The sequence below is a fragment of the Periophthalmus magnuspinnatus genome, chromosome 16 (assembly GCF_009829125.3).
Source record: "Periophthalmus magnuspinnatus isolate fPerMag1 chromosome 16, fPerMag1.2.pri, whole genome shotgun sequence".
NCBI classification, from domain to species: Eukaryota; Metazoa; Chordata; class Actinopteri; order Gobiiformes; family Gobiidae; genus Periophthalmus; species Periophthalmus magnuspinnatus.
In genome coordinates, this window is record NC_047141.1 from 10,329,030 (window position 1) to 10,344,727 (window position 15,698).

General features: G+C 38.9%; 1 protein-coding gene across 1 annotated transcript in view; it reads left to right on the forward strand.

Annotated features, from left to right (window-relative positions):
• si:ch211-113g11.6 (uncharacterized protein LOC559008 homolog) overlaps window positions 1–15,698 on the forward strand; it is a 104,897-nt gene that overhangs the window by 2,442 nt on the left and 86,757 nt on the right. The window contains exon 2 of the mRNA XM_033981010.2: window positions 13,281–13,420. Coding sequence (XP_033836901.2) covers window positions 13,281–13,420 — 140 coding nt within the window. The remainder of the gene's footprint in view (window positions 1–13,280; window positions 13,421–15,698) is intronic.

The window sequence follows — 15,698 nt, forward strand, 5'->3', positions numbered from 1 at the left end:
TTAACAGACAAACCTTGCATATTTAGGCTGAGGTCTTTTCCACCTTGTGATGTCATCATGTGGTGAGACAGGAAGTGCTCCACTGTGTTTTAAAACTTTATACACCTTGACTAGAATCATTTGGATGATTTCATTCCTGGAATTACAGATTTCTACAGAACAAAAAGTAAAAGGAGCTGTTAACTTGAAAACTACCACTTAATGACATCACAAGGTGGAACAGAGCATTTTGAGCTTTGGAGATGTAACAGACTAATAATAAAGGATTACTCAAACATGTGTGAATGAAACAAAACACAACTCCAGGTCTGTTTTTGAAGAGGTAACATAACACAGCTAACACAACAACAGTTGCAATAAAGCTTTATCTTATCTCAACAAAATAGCTTCACTTACACAAAAATACTACAAGCTGCCAAACCACAGGACACTTTGTTCAGCCCAAACCGTGAGAGCCCTCCCCTAAGCCTCAGGAATAACCAAAAATAGGCCGTGTTTCTCTTTCATGTAAGCACACAGCTGGCACATCTCGGTCACCTCCACAGTTTGGCGGCCCACCCCCTCCCCCCTCACCAACGTCTACGTATGTTGTTTGCAGGGATGGGACAATATCTCGTACCACAGGATCACAGACAAAACTGACACGAGAATATGCACACATGAGGGAAAAGATTGGTCAAAAAAAAGGGATTAAGCATTGGTGAGTTGCACATAAGTAAATCAAAAATGGCGAGGCCCAAATTATAAACTAAACCGCACAATTTATTCACTATAAATAATCTCACAATCTCATCTTGTCTTGTTCTCGTGGACCATATCTCGTGTCTCATCCATAGACTGTATAAAGAAGTGGACTAAGTCAGTGTGACGTCACCCAGAGCCGAATTTGGAGCTGAGTTCCTTATTTGGAATTCTGACCACGAGTATCATAGCAACCAAAGAGCCAATCTCGAACAAAGCAGTTGAAGGTAACGCCCTTGTCCTCCAATTAGCAACACTGTCAATTAAACCTGTTGCTGACGTTAGTGAGAGCCACCTCGGGGAAAGAACGTGGTTGATTTGCCTGTTAATGTTCATATCTTAATTTACAGATACAATAGCAAAACCAAATTGATGAGGTTCACTGCAGCAGTTACAAAGAGAGGAGTGACAATACAATGTAAAGTCAATTGAAGCCAGATTTGATGGAGCCAGAATCAAGCCCATGATCACTTCCTAGTTGGAACATAGTGGCTAGTGAGTTAGCTATGTTCATTTATATATATACAGTCTATGGTCTCATCCCACCCCTAGACGTTTATATAGTACTTTACACAAACACAGCAAATGTATGTGTCATATATCCATGCTTAAAAGCCAAAACGGTCCTAATTTGTCATTCTGGAACCATGGATATGTGACATTAGAGTAATTTTAAAGGTAATGCAAAAATATATATATATATAAAAAGAACCCACTTGCCCTTTTGCCCAGGCTGTTCTAATTAGAGGCTTAGAGCAGTGGTCCTCCAACATTTCACACCAAGTACCACCTAAGTGTATATTTGGCTTTTGGAGTATCATCAGATCTAAGCCAGGTCTGTATCAGGGCCAAAAGAATTCTTAAATGAAACCAAAATGTGCCCCAGTACAGATATATTGTTTAAGCAGGTCTTGAGGTCAAAAATAATTCCGCTGCGTGCTGTCTGCATCTAATTATAGTGTTTTATCATCCAAAAATCAGGAAGTACATAGTTAGCATGATTGTTTTTCTTAGCACTATCATGACAGCAAGCTTTACTCTGGCCTCTGAAAGTTGTGAAAAGCACTTTTAAACTCGTAACCTATGACTTTGCGCCATTGTAAGGAATTTAAAATGAACTACTTCTGCTTTTCATGATTTAAGACATTAAAAATCAGTTCTTGTGAAGGTGTAGGGAGTTTAAAACCACAGTGGAGCACCTGACATCACAAGTTGGAACAGAGGAGAACAGCTTAAATTTGCAGGGGGTGTGTGTTAAACATGTGTGAATGAAACAAAACACAACTCCAGCTGTGTTTGTGATGAGGAAACAACATTATAACATATCTGAAAATAGTATATGAGACTTTTAAGCATAAATGAAAGATAGAAGTTTAAACCGTACTGTGGAACATTCCTGGTATAGCAACAACAGAGACAAGCACGTGACAGAGCCTCCACCAGAAAATGTAACCAAAAAATGTTCATACTTTGACCTAGACACGAATAGACATCCTCATGCCCTTTCATTTCACTTAGCTCAAGTGTGTCTGAAATGTCACAGCCGCATATTTGATAGTCGCCCAACTTTTGTATTAAGTCTTTTATGTCTAGTCCGTACTTGTCTAATCACTGTATTTTAGGGGTGGCTGCCAATCATAGACTGTATAAAGAAGTTGACTAAGTGAGTGTGACGTCACCCATAGCGTTCGGATTAGCTGTGTCCATTTATATATACAGTCTATGGTGCCAATACCTCATTTTTGGGGTATTGTATTTTTTTTATTTCAGTATATCTTGTATTTATCATCATCAAGACAAAATGGAACTGTATGCCTGTCATGATAATTACTCTATCCACTTTATTATCTGATCGTATCTGCGTGTTCTTTGCAATAATGGGGAGATTTTTTTTGTTATTTTAGTTGTAATGCGATAAGATTTGAGCTGTAGAGGGTTGAGTCACTGCTATGGCTAATTATTGCTTCATTCTGCTGTTTATTTGTTGCAGCTCAGCCCTTTAAATGATGTTTATTTTGTAAAAATGGTTCTCTGGGATTATCCTGGTTTATTGTTACTGTCCCAGTGTCATAAAGTAGTTTCAGTATTATCGTTTATCGTTGTATCTTTCTCTAGCAGTATATCCTGCTTCAGAATGTTATGTTAAATGGTCACGGTCACGTTTTTCTATAGCGCTTTTCCATCATCGAGGCACTCAAAAAGCGATTTATATCAAGGAACCTTAAGGTTAAGTGTCTTGCCCAAGGACACAACAACAGCATTCATCTTTGTGAGCTAGAATTGCCCCGCCAACCTATAGGCCAATGTATCTGACCTTTCAACCAATGATGTTTACGTTGAGAGTGTTATTGTGACAGGCCCATACAACTGCAGTGTTTATGAATTGAAATAAACAGTATTACTATAAAAGCTGATGTTTCCATTATTCATTTGTGGTAACATTAGCTTGTAACTTTTAGCTTGTGCTCTCCCAGGACCCACTCAGTATTCAAGTTGTTATTAAAAGATAAAGTATACTTTCTGTACCAGTTTTTGATTCTTTAGTTTCAGGTTTCAGTTTCAGGTTTTCTTTCAGTATTGTGCTGGCACTTTTACCAAAGGGGTATTTTATTTCTATGGGGTATTGACTGTGAACATATAACATATTTAGATCACCATGTCACCTTTTATTGTTTTGAAAATGCTATGTTTTTGATGCTTGTATGCCGTAGGCTTGTGGGCCAAACGCTGGACTGAATCTTACATCTGTCCATAAGCAGGGTTTGAATAGGTCCTAGGAAAGATCACTAAATTACTGAAGCATGCATGGTTAACATACACTGGCTGTCAATATAAATGACAGTTTTCATAATTTTCAAGTCATCAACCTTTAGAGAACAATTCAGATGCTACTGAACAAACGCTTTCAAAAGCTATTTCAATTAAAACACAGGACCTCTTATTTGAGAGGAGCTTCACAATTCTTGGATTCATTGAATTTGTGAGTTTGTGGAGAGTTTCTGCTTGAATTCCTTTCCAGGATGTCTCCCAGAGCTGCTGTTTAGATGTGAACTGCCTCCCGCCCTCATAGATCTTCCACTTGAGGATGCTCCTCAGTAGGGTTGAGGTCAGGGGAGGTTGGCGGCCCCACTTTAAGTTTCTCTTCTTTTATGCCCAGAGCAGCCAATGATACAAAGATGGTGCATTGTCATGCATAAAGATGATTTTGCTACAGAAAGCACAGTTCTTCTTTTTGTAACATGGAACAACGTGGTCAGTCAGAAACTCTATATACTTTATAGAGGTCGTTTTCACACCTTCAGGGTCTCCTTGCTGATGTCGGAGCCTTCATGGGACATTGTGGCCATCCATTAAACATCCACCACTCCACCATCTGGACCATCCAGAGTTGCACAGCACTCATCAGTGAACAAGACTGTTTGAAAATGAGTCTTGATATATTTCTGGGCCCAGTGAAGCCGTTTCTGCTCGTGAGCGTTGGTTAAAGGTGGCTGAATAGAAGGTTTATGCATGACTGCAAGCCCCTGGAGGATCTTACACCTTGATGCTTGCAGGTCTCCAGAGGCACCAGCAGCTTCAAATACCTGTTTGCTGCTTTGTAATGGCATTTTAGCAGCTACTTTCTTAATCTGATGTATTTGCCTGGCAGAAACCTTCCTCATTGTGCCTTTATCTGCACGAATCCATGTGTGCTCTGAATCAGCTACAAATCTCTTAATAGTACGATGATCGAGCTTAAGTTTTCGTTAAATATCTAAGGTTTTCATATCTTGTCCAAGGTATTCAGCTATTTCACACTTTTTTCACACAAGAGCGAATCTTTTTCTTTCCCATATTGTTTGAAAATGGTCATCTGCTTAATAATGTGGTACGTCCTTTTTAAGTAGTTTTTCCTTTAATTGGACCTGGTAAACACATTGGCACAGGTGTCTGAGATTGATTTGTCTGAGATTGATTTCACTGACCCAAAGAGCCCTGAGACACAATACTATCCATGAGTTTCACTGGAAAACAAAAAAATTACCTTTATGACACTTTAGCACAATTTGCATTATAATTTGGAATGGCATACTGTATTTTTGATGAGGAAACATTATAACATGGTAGAAAGCTAGAAATTTCCTGCTCTTTAAATGATGCCGTGCTCTGAAAATCACTAGTGATTAAAACAGAGGAGATCCATCTAAAAGAGACAAACAAGTAAGTGATTGTATGCCAAGGCCTTTAGAGCAGGGCGCTGCTGCTCTGGTGTAGGCTCAGTCAATACCACACACCTGCTCATTCTGAATAATGTACTCCACTATCTCAGCCAAAGACACTGGAACAGAATATCAACTATACGACCAATTTTACTTCTAAATAAAACATACTGTGCAGCTTGGGCTTTAAAATGGAGAGGCACAGTGGCAGAGTGGTTAGCGCTTACAGCCAGGACAATGTAGTTTAGTCTTGAATATGTGAAAAACAGAACTATTTAAATTTAAACAATTTTCAATGGTCCAAAGTTATTCCTCACTTACCGTATGCATTCAGAGCATCCTAATTATTCACAGCTATGAGTTTCTAAGCATTTTCAAAAGCCACATGAGTTTTTCCCATGGTGGTGATATTAACAACCACTAGCATGCTAACAGCGCACTTTCTGATTCTTGGACAACAAAATGCTTTATAACTTATTACATAACTACCTTAAGAGCTGCTTATACAATATATCTGTATGGGTAAAACTCATTTTGCTAAACTATGCAGGAAACTTCCCTCCGAAAAACTGGGATACAGCCACTTTAAGATTCACAATTGATTTTTCTTATCTGTGTAATTCCAAAAAAGAAAGACAAGTTCAATTTGTTACTGAGAATTCCCCTAATAAGGAGCTGAAACCTCTAGCTAGAGTATTCTCCAGTGAGAATAAGTGAAAGGAGTAGACTGGCACGCTTTAAAGGGCATGTCATGTACTTGACTCTTGACACTTTTATGCCTTTTACTCCATAGAGTGTAACAATCTGTGACAGAAAAAGGAGACTGAATACTGCCTATTTTCCATTCTATCAAAAAATATTTGATAAGACTATGTTTTTATCATTAACTTGTGCTTGTAATATACTGTCCCTGTTATTGCTACCATTTTTAAAAGACACCAATAGTACTTTTACTAATATCTACTTTTGGCACTATTTTTGCAGAATCGGCCCATTACAAAATTAATAGAACCACACATCCAGTGCTTCATTTGTACATTCATATTTACATAACCAGCTATGAGAGCATCTTCACCCGCAGGAGCAAGTTAGATAATAAAGTTGTTCAAATGATGATGTTTTTGCAAAAAAAAAGAGAAAAGAAAATATTGCCCTTCATATAGCGCAGTAAGTTATAAACATAGGCTTAGTAAGTAGAACACCAGAAACATATTTTAAAAAGTCATAAAACCAAAACACAGTAATGTGTTTATTCAGTCTAAAGTAAAACAAATGGCCTAAACATTATAAACTGTGACAAGACTAGTTTGTAAAGTGTAGCCTCAAAATGGCACCTCTACTTCATAAAATGCATCAAAAACCTGATATAAATATCGAACTACATGTATTTGTTTTATCTATAATACAAAACCAATTCTACAAATAAAACAGCACTAAATATGTGATAAAAGTCCACTAAACGTTTGCTAAAAGTTTCTTAAAAGTTCAAATCATTTACCAGCTGCCTGTTGTTTACTCTCTGCTGTCAGACATGTGGGAGATACACATTCTCACCCCTCTCCCATGTGCACACTTCAGTCATTACTATAATACATGTAGTAGCATTGGGAAGCACCAGGTCTCAGCTTTTAGCAGCTGTTCAAACTGTGACGATTGTACGTTCTGTTGTAGAGTTACGGTAATTTGAAAAAGCGATTGTCAAATTCTATCTTTGCGGATGGCAGTCAGGAAAATTACCAGATCAAAAATGACCTTACCCAGATTCATATCGGCTAAAAATGAAGAGAAACCGGAGTGAAGCCCTGCATACATCTCAACCAAGTGTAGTAATTCATATTATTATTATTATTATTATGATTATATAAGAGGCCATTTTAGTATCTACTCTTATTTTAGATGTATTAAATTATACACTTGACTCACAACAGCTTGTTCTGGAGCATGCCCAGAATGCTAAACTTAAATTTACATAATCTCATCGGTAAACATGCAGAAATAACCTGAGTGGGGATTGTATTAGTTATATGTGTTACTAAAGAAACTCCAAATGCCTGTGATTTGATTCATACTAAGATGTTTATGCGCATGTTAATAGTCTCATTATGGATCGCACATTTCTCTACTTGAATGTAATTACACTGGAAGCATTCATCCCAGCTGATGGATTAGTGTTTGCAAGATTTCATTTGACAGAGATTTGCCTGGTCTTCCTGAGAGCTCGGTGTCAAATGGCCCATAACTAATCTAGTGACAGCCAACCAACAGTTAGAGCTGGACGATGTGACAAAAGTATGATTACATTAGAGTGTGAGACGCACAATCCTTACCTTGACTATACAAACTAGACTCTAAAACACGTAAATACCTTTTTATAACAAAGACAGCAGCATTATTAAAACAAAATGTCACAAAAGAATTCAATACAATTTCTGATTTTGATCACTAAGACTTTTTATTCATAGAAATTCTCTTATCTAGACGCCTGACGCCATGTTTCAACCTTTATTTGGTTAACAATGTATGAAAGAAGTCTTAAAATACAATAAAAAAAACACCCTTTTGACTGGTTGACTAATTGAAAAAAATGTTTATTGACCAGACAAACGTACCATATTTTTAGAGTATAAGTCGCACTGGAGTATAAGTCGCACTGGAGTATAAGTCGCACCAGCCAAAAATGCATAATAATGAAGAAAAAAACATATTTCACATATAAATTGCATCTGAATATAAGTCACACCCTTGACCAAACTATGAAAAGAGTGCGACTTATAATCCAAAAAATACGATAATGGTTAGTTGCAGCACTTGCGTGAGAACCTAAACATTTTGAGTGCTTTTTTTAGTGTGGGACATCTAAACAAAGCATTGATTTAGTGTTTATTTCCATTTTAAGTTGAATCATCAATACACAGGCCATATCTTTAGTCAACCAAGATTTTTTTTTTTTTAATCGATTACAGCCGTACAAAATTCTGCCTAGCAACACCAACGCCTCTACAAATGCTTATATCTGTACCCGGGTCACGCCAACTCTCCCTTCCTCTCCAATCTGACAGACAGCGGCTAATTCACCGTCGACAGCTGGCCTCATTTCGAAATACCAACTCAATTTGTGAAGTTCACCAACTCCTTTGATGACCTTCTCCTCTTCTCACAACAACCTCGAGATGCCAGTGAAAGGCCCTGAAGAAGCTACAACATCTGAGGCGTATTAGTCAAAAGCGTGTTTTTAAGAGGCCCTCTCAAAACAACTTGCATGTCAAAGAACCGAACGTCAATGAGAAAACAGCTGGTGTATAAACAGCTTCAAAGGAGACCCATTTCAAAAGACACCGAGATCCGAATGTTAAACCTCTCTTTAAGCTTTTCAGCCAGCTTTAGTCATGTAGCAAAGATCTCGCCGAAATTACCTCAGGCCTTTACTTTTAGTTAATTAGCACGTTTCTAGAGCACGATTAACAGTTTGGCTTTTCAACACCGATTCTGCCGCGTACAAGCACCGAGGGGAGAGTAATAGCCGGCCCCAGATTCATTAAGACGTTTTGAAGAACAAGCTAAAAAAAAAAAAAACAAGGCCGCTGTTGTTTTTCTTGTTTTTTGAGGAGCTGACCTTTTAAAAAAAATCAAGGTTTTTCCTCACATGTCAAAACACAGGGAGATGTCGCTGAATGAGAGCGACTTTTACCTCTGGGTGCAGTTGTAAATGCGATAAGAAAAATGGAACAAGGCATTTTAGAGCACCACTGTGGATAGTGGTTTGTCTGAGAGGCAGGAAGTGCTGACCAAGGGCTTTTCAGAGCGATATGTTCCACTTGCTCGACCAGGCTAACCATCAGCGTTAGCGCCTGGTCTATGGAGCTGTTTTTACTGCCCCCCTCTGATACTGGGAATCTGCAGGCTCAGTGTGCATTATTCAGCATCTATGTTTAGAACTTAACCTCTTTAGTACTTTTAACTGCTCAAACAAAACAAGCTGCACGGCCACTCAAGTGGATTTAGGCATCAGCATTAATGTTTACAGAGAGATCATTATGATGGGTTATAATTGAAAATAAGTTAAAATCGGAAGGACATCAAGAGAAGATGTCTTTCGGGAGAGGTGGAGAAGGGGCGACAGGGGCCTGAAGGATGCCCCTCACTGCAAGGACTTGGGCTACTGTTTTGCTGTTTCTGGGCAGGACACTTGTCTCCATTGCGTGTTCCAAGCTACGAGACTTGTTGCAATAGAGCAAGTCACAAATAAGAAGAGCAGAGAAAGAACAATATGAGCTGGTCTTTAAATGCATATGGCCCTTGGCTGGGGTTATTGATTTTAATTTATTGTTCTGGGACTTGTGATTACACAGGGAGCGAGCTCACATGCTCACTGTCATTTGCTCTTGATTTGCTTTGGCCTCCTGAAATGGGCTGTTGCCATGCAACCTTATAATGAGCTTTGCTTCCAGCACAAATAGCATGTATTAAAATTACATTATACGTGCCACTGTTTTTGGGCATATGTGTAACAAATATTGACCATTACATTCTTGCCTTGTCATTATACCCATACATACAGGCTTCTGAGATCAGTAAGTCCTATAAGAGCTTATTGTTGCCATAGAAACATCAAGGCTACCAATATTGCCACCATGCAGGCAATATTTGCTGGATCCTGTCCTTCATATCACATTCTATAATTATTTACCCACTGTATGATAAATCTACGGCCTTTCAGGAGGTCCAGTCAAAATAGTTAGATGTAGGAATGGTGAATCAGAAATAAATGCCAAATGAGTTTAGTTTGTGGAATGATGGGGCAGGCCCACACTAGAGTGATGTTCACACTCCCACACTGCCCTTTGCTTTCACATCACAGTGTCCAAAGACCACCTGTTTAAGCACACACAGGACACACACAGCCAGTGGTGACCAGCTCAGACCAGATCTGGCCACAATTCTCACATGGCTCTGAGTGGATTAGTTATATCTATTAGATTATGACCATTGATTTATTTAATTTTTTCTGGGCTTTGAAAGTTATTTTTGGTTTCAAGTGGATTTATAATTTATTGCATATCATTTTGACATATATGTAATAGCCTTTTTTCCCAGTATGTAAAAATGAATGTAGATTGATTTGCCATTTACTGTGAATGTTTTGCCAGTCTTGGTTCACATCAGGCTTCTGCAAGTGTCAAATTGTGTGCTAAAAGCTTTACACCTGTACAATAATAGCATTCAATCAGTGGCTCATTACATGGTGAACAGGGAAGACGTGCTGCCAAAATGATCACAATTATGAAGAGCTGACAGGAGCTTGCTGTTATCACAGGCCATAAGGCAGAAAAAGTATTACAATGTGAATTCAAATGAAACTGATCTAATAATCCAATTTCTTGTCATTAGAGGATAATCAGGAAGTGCTCCTCTGTGTTTTGAAAGTCCACACAACTTCACAACTTCAATAGGCTTTACTCAACTTTGAAGCTAAAAGCTGTGGACAATATACAGATTTTCACAGCTATTGTTTTTCATTTCATTTACACCGCCTCAGTCTGGAGTGCAACAGTAAAGTTGTTACAGCACACTTACCTCACCAGCACTGTTCCCTATAAACTGCGCGCATGCGCAATGGCGCACTGCTGACGCGGTCTCCGCGCACAGAAAATCTGTGCTGCGCACAAAAAAATCGAACCGGAATTGATAATAAAATAAACACAGAACAATTCATTCTGCGCTATTTTTCAATGTGAGTCAGTGAGTGTGACCGGCGACGAGCTGCTCCAGACAATTATGTGATTCACATACGTATTTGCGCAGCTTATCCACGTCATTGACAGGCTCCTCATGCGCCGCTACCAGAGGTTTAGCCGATGTGGCCGATGTGGACTGAAGACTCGCTAATGATGCTAATGATGCTAATGATGCTAATGATGCTAATGATGCTAATGATGCTAAGTGTTTATCCCCTTAACGCTCCGACGGCCCGCCCTCGGGCGCACTGTTACGCACTGTTTTGTAGCAGTTTTGCGTTTTAAACATGACGAAACGGACAAAAGAAAGGAAGGACATTGAGGACACTGTGGATGTTTGTACAAGTTAAACTAGAGGCATCTCGGACCCGGAGCGGTTCGTGGAACCGAGTGAAGATCTCATGATGGACTGAGGAGCAGAGGACCTAATGATTTGATGGACTGGATGCTGTTCCTGACCGGTAAGCGTGGTTTATTCTGCTATTGACTTAATTGTGGGTCAAGACACAATGACAGAAGTTGGTCCGAGCAGGACTCGATCCTCCAACCTCTAACCACTGAGCCACTGTAGCAGAATGACTGTCACACTGTACAATCATGTACAGTGTGTTCTTAGTTTCCAGTGTGTGTTTGTTTACATTTTGAAGTGTGTGTTTATTCACTGTTTGCAGTGTGTGGTTTGTAAATATATATTTATTTTGACCCATACAACTTGTTTTGAATATATTTTATATACAAATACACAATTTATATTGTGTTTTGATATGATATATAAATGTACAGTAATAGAGCAGCTGTGCAGATACAGATTCCTCTCAGTGTGTGTTGGTCATTGATACTGTCACTGTTTATGAGTTGTAAAAATCAAATGATCGTGTCATATACTGAAAAAGAGTTAACGGACTGTCTCCCAGACACAGTAGGACAATCTCACTCAGTGCACAGCAAAAGCTTCACACAATGGCTTATACTCATAAAACAAGTCAGAGCTTTATAATAAAAATGTTAAGTGTGTTTTCAACATTGGAGTTTACAGTTGTCTTGGTTTGTTTGGAAGCTCATGTTTTGCCATAGTTAAAATTAAATATTTATACTTCCAATAGCATTAACATACTACACAGGTCATGAGCAAGATTTTTGTCATTTTCATTGTATAAGTGGCTTAAGCACTTAATTAAAAGTCTTATAACAGAAATGTAAATGCGGTAATTTGATTCTTTTAATAAACCATTTAACTTGGATGGATGCGATGCAGCATGACCACAGTGCGCACGTCTGATGTCGCTCACAGTGGTCCATGGGACCGCTCAGGGAGTTTGTGTGTTTGCTCAGACTCGTGAAAAATTAGAGGGAACATTGCTCTTCAATCAGTCCCTCTGACATATTGTTCCAGTTCGACAAGGGTCTTGAACTGGACCATAGAGCGCGAATAACCTCCGTCCATAATTCAGAGCCATAGACTGTCTATATAAATGGCCATAGGTAACCTGCTAACCTCCACATCCCACATAGGAAATGATTATTACTCTGGATCCAATTCACTTTACCTCTCTCTATAACTGCTGCTGTCCCGCTTGACATTTTGGTCTTAAAATGTTTGTATTAACCCGCTCTATATGATCCTGGTCATTTTATTTCACTATTGTGTCTGTAAATCATGATATGAACATTAATAACAGACAAATCAGGTGCCTTCTTTGCCAAAGGTCGCTGCTGCACGCTTTAGCAAAAGGTTTGATTGAAAGCATTGATAACCGCCCACTCTCTGCTAAACCAGCGGTGTGGGCGGGAAGGGGCGTTACCTTCAACAGCTTTGCTCCAGATTGGTTTTTTGGTTGCTTTGATGCTCGTGGTCAGAATTCCAAATATGAAACTCAGCTCCAAATTTGTCCCTATAACCTCGATGAGCTTCATTTGACCGGAGCCAAACGCTACAGGTGACGTCACACTCATTTAGTCCACTTCTTTATACAGTCTAGTAGTAGTGTGTAGTTTGGTGCTTTGCTTGTTGATTCTGTACTTTTTTTTTTTGCGTTTCTCTGATTGGTTATTCCGCCTGTCAATCACGACCATCTGAAATCGGGGAGACAGGATACGGTTCCAGACTTAGACATCTTTGGCAAATTAATATTGCCAAAGCGTGTGGTTTTGGCTGGCCAGGCAAACAGCACACAGGCAAGCCTTCTGTTTACTGTATCAAGACTGTAGCCCATTTTTTTTTATTGTTATTCAATGTTCTATTTGCAAATCAAAGTGAATACAAGGAACAGAAATACTTGTGTGAACTTTATCTTAAATTAAAATACACATCAATACAACACATTTTTTGAGAACGTTCGATTAATAGTATTAGCAAACTGCTAGCACCTAGGCTACAAGATGAGATTGACATCATTCCCTCAGACACAACACCTTTCTTCATTAAGCCTTTTAATCCGAAAATTCAAATCAGCATTCTGTTTTGTTTAATTTGATATTGTTTCCCTGCATCCAAGTAATTAAACTTTTAGCTCCTTAGCCCCACGGATCAGACAACAATAAATCCAGCTCAAACACCACGCCTGCCAGCTCATTACTTACCTCTTTATTATCTTTGTCTCTGCAGAGCCCCCCAGGTTCCACTTCAGCAAAGCGGAGAACTACATCAGCATGTATCACCAGGAGGGCACCGACACGCTCTATGTGGGAGGCCGGGCCAACATCTATGTGTTGAACTTCACTGACCATGGCGTCACCGATTTGCAGGTATGATGACTTATTTGATCAACTTTGGTGGACGAACGAGGGAGGAGTGAGATGGTTTTTATTGAATGGAAAAGCATGAGGTGCATTTGACAGGTTACACTACTGTTTTCATTAAAAGATTCTTAAAACATAGTTATATATATGATTTTACAAAAATAAATCTTGCCTGTTTTTTTTCTAGTTTAAAAATCTTCTTGGACATGGGCACCACATTCATAAACGCATAATTCTCTAGTGCTAGCCCTTGCTACAACGCTAGTTCATTAGCCAATGCCACATCACACTGAACTCTCCTTCACATACAAATGGATGGTGAAGCCAATTCCGAATTTTTATGATATTTATGTCATTTATCTGGTCTTCACACCAGTCACATGTAAAGGAGGAGGTTTAGTGTCGCCAGATGTTTGCTACAACCACACAAGATTGGAAATCTCAACTGAAATTCGGTTCGCTTTTACCTCAGATGTCAGTTTTACTCTACTTATGATGTAAAATAAAACACCACAAGGCTTATGCACTCAACCACAGCAGCATACAAGATTTTTATGGCTAAGGTAGGCAAGCAGGCTTGGGATGTATTTTTATATTTATATATTTTATATAAAAAATATTTATATTTTTTATATTTAGCCATTAACAATTAATAACAGCATGTTTTAAACAAACTATAATGGAAATGTGTTTATTTATTTTTACTGACATATACTATGTTATATACATTATTATTATTGCATCTCATGTGTGACATGGCAGCTTTACACATATGTAATGCACTACATATAATGTACATTCATGAAGAAATACTAACAACAGCAATGTCAGACAAGTGCACTTGTAAAGCAGGGCTGTGTTTAAGGGGATGGTTGTGGCACATGAGGCTGCATTATAACAGCGAGGTCACACTCACCTCACAGATGCAAATCAAAACCACATCTTTCCTGAGGAAACATCCTCTATTTCTCTAAAGTGGACCAGGTCCAGAACAGCCACATCTTCCTCCACACATGGGTAATATTCCTGTTATTCCTGTTATATTGTCGTTTCCTGCTGCACATGTGCACTTACTAGAAATTTCCTCAGAGGTCCGATTCCCACGGATCTATAATATGGGTTTATGCCACACTGTTTGAGCAGGCTGTGGTCCTCAGTACACATGCACACATGCACATGCCTCTCCGGTTGTAAAAGCACATGTTGAGAGTGTGGCGCAGCATGGCCATGCTTCAAATAGGCAGAAGTTAAGGGAAAAGAGAATTATTTGGATATATTTCAAAACTATTTAATTATACTTTTGATACATGATGATTTTAGATTTTATTGGACAAGCACTGCTTGCTTTAATTGTCCTGACCACACGCCACTGCTCAAAGTTGTCTTTTAACGGCTTTTGAGGCTTTGATCTTGTGTAAATGTGGTAGATGGGTTGGTCTCATCTGACATCCTCTGGATTATTCATAGTTGCTAATGCTAATGGCTAATGGTTAGGGGAGAAATACAAGGAACTGGCTCTGGTGTTCCAAAATCGTCACAGGCTAGCTGAGTTTTCTGAGTGAATGATAGACTGCATAACCAAATCATAACCTTGTGATTTGAGAAATCACAATAAATGGCAACACTTCTATTTTGTTAAACTAATGACAGAAAAATCCATCCTTGCATAAAAAGTCTTGCTGCATTTTGGATGACAGAAGTAGAGGTATTCTGTTTTAGAAATCAGCACAACTTTTTATATTTTTGTACTTTTCATTTTGACATGGCTTCACAAACGGCCACTTCACTCATGTAAAACTGTGATTAGACTCCTCCAGGTAGAAACGTTGGTGATGAAAATTATGAATTTGGGAAAAAACTGTCTACATCTAACATCAGATCAATTCATGCATCCTCTGCAAGAAATTCAAACCCTTTCTAATCATTCTATGAATGTGACGGTGGAATTAATCCACAAGAAAGTTACAGCTCATTTGGTGTCTCATTTATAAAGCGTGTGTATGTACAAAAATGCATGTAACTTTGTAGCCAAACTTCCTTGTCAAAGTCTGACCTCATCAGATCTCAGAGGCTCAGCAGATTTGGACCAGTTCAATACATGGATGGCAGACCACTGGAATATCAGGTGCGACAGTGGGGCACTAGTAGCAAAAACTGTCAAAACACACTTCACCCAAATTGACTACTATGAATGGTTTGTGTGCATGAGTGTTGGTGGTGGTGGGAGGGACCAATGGCAGACTGGAAGCCTCCGTCAGTCTACCCCAGGGCAGTTGTGGCTATA